General features: G+C 37.8%; 1 protein-coding gene across 2 annotated transcripts in view; it reads right to left on the bottom strand.

Annotated features, from left to right (window-relative positions):
* The window catches only part of POLA1 (DNA polymerase alpha 1, catalytic subunit), a 367,464-nt gene that overhangs the window by 229,947 nt on the left and 133,020 nt on the right, over positions 1-4,497 (bottom strand). For both annotated transcript variants that reach the window (XM_019524513.1, XM_019524511.1), the window contains exons 27-28: positions 2,837-2,869; positions 963-1,055 (exon numbers count right to left, since the gene is read on the bottom strand). In XM_019524513.1, the coding sequence (XP_019380058.1) occupies positions 963-1,055; positions 2,837-2,869 (126 nt within the window). The remainder of the gene's footprint in view (positions 1-962; positions 1,056-2,836; positions 2,870-4,497) is intronic.

Below are 4,497 nucleotides of genomic sequence, written 5' to 3'. Positions count from 1 at the left end.
AAGATCTACTAGGTCCCTTCCGACCCTTAATCTATGAATTTATGTTAAGTATGGTCTCAGCAAATACTGGATTCTTATCCCATTACTTGGGCTACCTTTTATAAACCCAATGTCCCTAAACAGAAACAACTGTTTTATTTATACCCTTTGCTCTCCTTACCCCACCATAAACTCTCTCAGCAATGCCTGCTCCATTTCATCCCACTTCATGAGCAGTTGCTTATGAAAGCTTATGCTTATCCAATTCAGCTCATCTATAAGGTGCAACTCTACCCTGCCTTCTGTGTATTTAAATAACCTTCATCATTTATATTTAGTACCACTGCTGTCTGCGAGTCTATTCATGGCATATGATGAAGTAGGTAGTCTACAAAAGCTCATGTCTCTCTGAACAAGTTAGTCTATAAAAGGTGCCACCACTGCACTTCCTTCTTCTTATGTACTGTAAATTAACATTTTATTCATAATTTGCATTCAGACAGCACCCACAAACTGATAGTTATTATCCATGCATAATAATTAGCCAAACAACAAGAATTTGTTAGGTAAGCTTAATGTCAAAATATAAACTACAAAAATTTGAATTATGTTGACATTGCTGTTTGTAAGGTAAGATTTTTTTTGAGCTTTAGTGTTAATTTTATTTGGTTCATCTAATATTCAAATAGAGTCCTGATAAATTCAGGAATAGTAAAGCTATTTACTATACTAAAAACCTTTACCAAAAATGTACTTTTTATTGAACTAGAACTTCTCTTCACAATAACATTGTGATGAATGTCTACCCATCTGCTCCAGGGGACAACAAAACAACAGATATACAATTGTGTAGATATTTCTATACTAAATGGTTTATACACGTGGGTCTGTTTCTTTCAGACCACTTCCCCCCTGATATCGTCTCTTATAACATAGACATATATGAAAGCCATAAGCAAGTTTTTCCTTCAACATTTCCCTACCTTGTTTCCCAGCTTGAATACCTCCTCCAGGTTGGTGCTATTTGTATTTATCATAATGGAATCCGTATCTCCATAAATCACTTCAAGGTTCATCTAATTAAAGCAAACAGTCTTAGAAAACAACCTAACCTTTTTAAAACTCTAATGCATTCTGTTGCACATCAGTAAGTGCAATTTTGAAAGTAAGTGTTTACATATATGTATTACCAGTTTAGTACTAAAAATATAATGAAAAATAGGATTTTATTTAAAAGCTTGCACCTATCTTTAAAATATTAATATCTGCATTCAAAGGGAAAAAATAAAGCATGGAACACACCAAGAAAAACAATGAAGACTTTTCAGTTCTACATTTTACCAGTTTATAACTATATTTACAGGTAAAAACATACTGTAAATAAAAATAGGAGGGTAAAAGAAAAATCAATGAAAAATTCTAATCTTATACATTCAAACCTTGCTGTAATTTGCGATTCTGCGTTGACTGGGAAGGGGGGCGCGCACGCGCGTTGACTGGGAAGGGGGGCGCGCGCACAGGGGAGGACCATTGACACTGGCAGACTCTGCCAGATTATCTTCAGACCATTCAGATAAGGGACATATAAACTAAAGTGCTTTTAGCCCATTTCCATGCAAGGGAATACCATAACTCAGTTCCACTGACAGCTATTACACAACACTTCTGCAAACTAACCACATCAGATAGAAGAAATGGCACTTATCTGGCATTTTAATGAGCTAATAGATACCAAGTAGTTCTTCAGACTACTAAACAAGGACACCAAGTAGCTCTCCAGACAGGACTCTGTTCTTCCTTCACATTTCCCAGACTCACCAAGTGACTTATTCTTTCTACTCCACTTCAGGTTTGTTGTTTTTTTTTTTAAAGGAAAGCCAGAAGGTGACTCTTGCAACATGTTGTGAAATGTGTTAGACTGAGTCAGTTCTTCTCTCTTTTGTTAGCCCTTCCACTGGCCAGAAGCCTTGATCAAGACTTTATTTTTCTCCTGCATAAATACCTAGCTACAGCGATTCAAATACTTTGCATTCCAGATTGAACCACTCCTCAGCAGCATCAGGAGATGAATGCAGAAACACCTGCTTTTACAGAGCATATTGGCCTCCCTCTTTAGCAGGAGTAGCAAACACCAAAATAGCACACTGGCACTTCCCCCTTCTACTGCCTCCTAGCCTGATTTTGGTAACAATTCAAAGGCTTTGGTCATAATGGATTGGGGATGGAACAGAGACTGATTCTTTGCTCACAAACCAAGGTCAGCTGTGTTCAGCATTGATAATGCAAGACACTCCACCGAGGTGAAAATTTACAAGAGCTAGGAATGTGCCTAATTTCCAGGCAATAGGGAAGTAAAAGATGATGATTATCACTATTACTCCTCCCCCAAAATTGAACTTTACTAAGGACTCTAGTAGGATACTATCAATATGATGAATAAGGACAACTTGTCTTCTGGAAAGGGAAGAGGTCAGTGCTGTTTAAAACACATATGGTTAAACCCATACTAAATTCCAAATAGTCAAAAATCACCATGTAATAGAATATAAAGGGAGCCAAAAAATAAATCTTAATAAAACACTAGAACACTAAGTGTAACAGGCCTGTGAGTAAACTCTAATTAGCACTGTTGCTAATTTGCTTGAAACACTCACACACAGACTTCAAGCAGGGGCTAGATCATATCTGTGTTAGGAAAAGAAAAAAGCTATAATCCATTAGGAAGGATTACATTTGTAAACTAGGCATCCTAAGAAGTGATTTCAAGTCTGTTTGGGTTACAATTTTCCTAGAATAAAAAAATTTCACCAGGTGTGCTATTTAAGGGTTGTTGTGTAATGAAAATGCTCAGCATTACCTTCTGCACCATCTCCTTGGTATGCATCAAAATCTGAAATGAAAAAAATAATCAAAGATTAATGTATGATATAATTACAAGTTAACATATGCAAACATATCCATTAGGTAGCTAACTCCAAATGTTCTTGCCTTTCAAAACATAAAGCAAGCCATTTACCCCTCCTGGCAATATACACTGCCATCTCGATACCCATATTAAAACGTAAATCCCTGCATTAATACTTCTTTCTAAACAAGATTAAAACAAATCTTAAGCATAATTACATGGGGGGAGGGAAACAAGATACATTAGAAGAACAGTATTAACAAAATCATGTGCTCAAAAGTTAAGACATATCAGAATTAAGGTTTCCTGTGAAACTTTTAATTCAGCTGCCTTCTATATGAGTACATCATAAAGACATATTGATGTAAGTGCCAAAGGTCAGAAATAAAATAAGCCAAAAATTGAGGCAGGCACAGTTAAAAGTATGATTTAAATTAATGAACTACTAATATACACAACTGGGCATATCTACACATATGCTTTTTTCAAAATCTCAGATTCACCCAGAGAGACCAGGAATCACTGGCAGCTAAGATTTTAGCTTTAGTTAAGCAGGAAAGGGAGGGTGAGTTACCTGCACGTTAGGCTCTGTCCCTGCTCTATGCAACTGTAACTCATGAAAAATCTTTTTTTTTTTTAAAGGAAGAATTAAAGGGAAAAAGGTACATATTATATTCCAGGCTATGTGAGTAAATACTGTCTACCGTACACTAGCATCAAATCAAACATATCATAGCAGACATAAAGGATAACAATTATGAGAAACCAGCATTAAAGACAGATGGGACACTTTTGCCAGCGGATCTCACAAATATCTGAGTAGCAAGCCTTGTTAGTTTGAAGTTAGGAAGAAGGCAAAGTCAAAAAAGGGCAAAATCAAAGAGCTGGTATTTGCATTCCACACATACTGCCCTGTGAGAAAATACAATGAACACTATGTCTACAGTACAATGGCATTATATCAATGATGTCAAAGCAGACATACCATTATGAGAAACCAGCAGAAGAATGGCAAGCCTCAAGAATCCTTAACTCTATTCTAGACTAAGTAATGTAGGCAGAAACTCCTTTGCTCATTTCCCTCAAAGTTTGCCCTTTCTGCATCTTTCATTCCAACCTATCCCTGTTCTCACTCCTACCTAACCTCAACCACTGGTTCCTTCACCTAGCCACATTCTCCCCATCTAGGAGTCCTAGTCTCTACACTTTGTGTTTCTGATCCAAGTCCTACCCTCTTTATCCACTGAGGCCTAGAGTCAGCTCTGCAAATGTCCAGCCTCAGCCTCCCCGTACCTTCCAATCTCTCTGTGCTCACCCACTCCCAATGTCATGTCCTTGTCCATAGACTGCTTGTTTAAATCTCTTCCCAACTCAGGCCACCTCCCTCTACCTCATCCATTTCTTTCACTGCCAAGCTTCCATCCCCATTAGATCTCTTTCTCCCTCACCAGAACATCAGAATCCTTGTCTCAGGTTTATTATCCCAGGCTTGGACCTGACCCCTCACCCCTCTCTTTCCCCAGAACACTCAGACCTTCCCTAGCTCTGTGCAGTCTTCTCTATATTACCAGCATCCCTTCTCCCCTGAGGAGGCTGTGTGTTTTTTTTTTTTG

This window comes from Gavialis gangeticus, unplaced genomic scaffold (assembly GCF_001723915.1).
Source record: "Gavialis gangeticus isolate Ggan-Ray unplaced genomic scaffold, GavGan_comp1, whole genome shotgun sequence".
Lineage (NCBI taxonomy): Eukaryota > Metazoa > Chordata > Crocodylia > Gavialidae > Gavialis > Gavialis gangeticus.
Note: the sequence above shows the minus strand (reverse complement) of the source record. Positions and strands in the feature narration are given on the sequence as shown.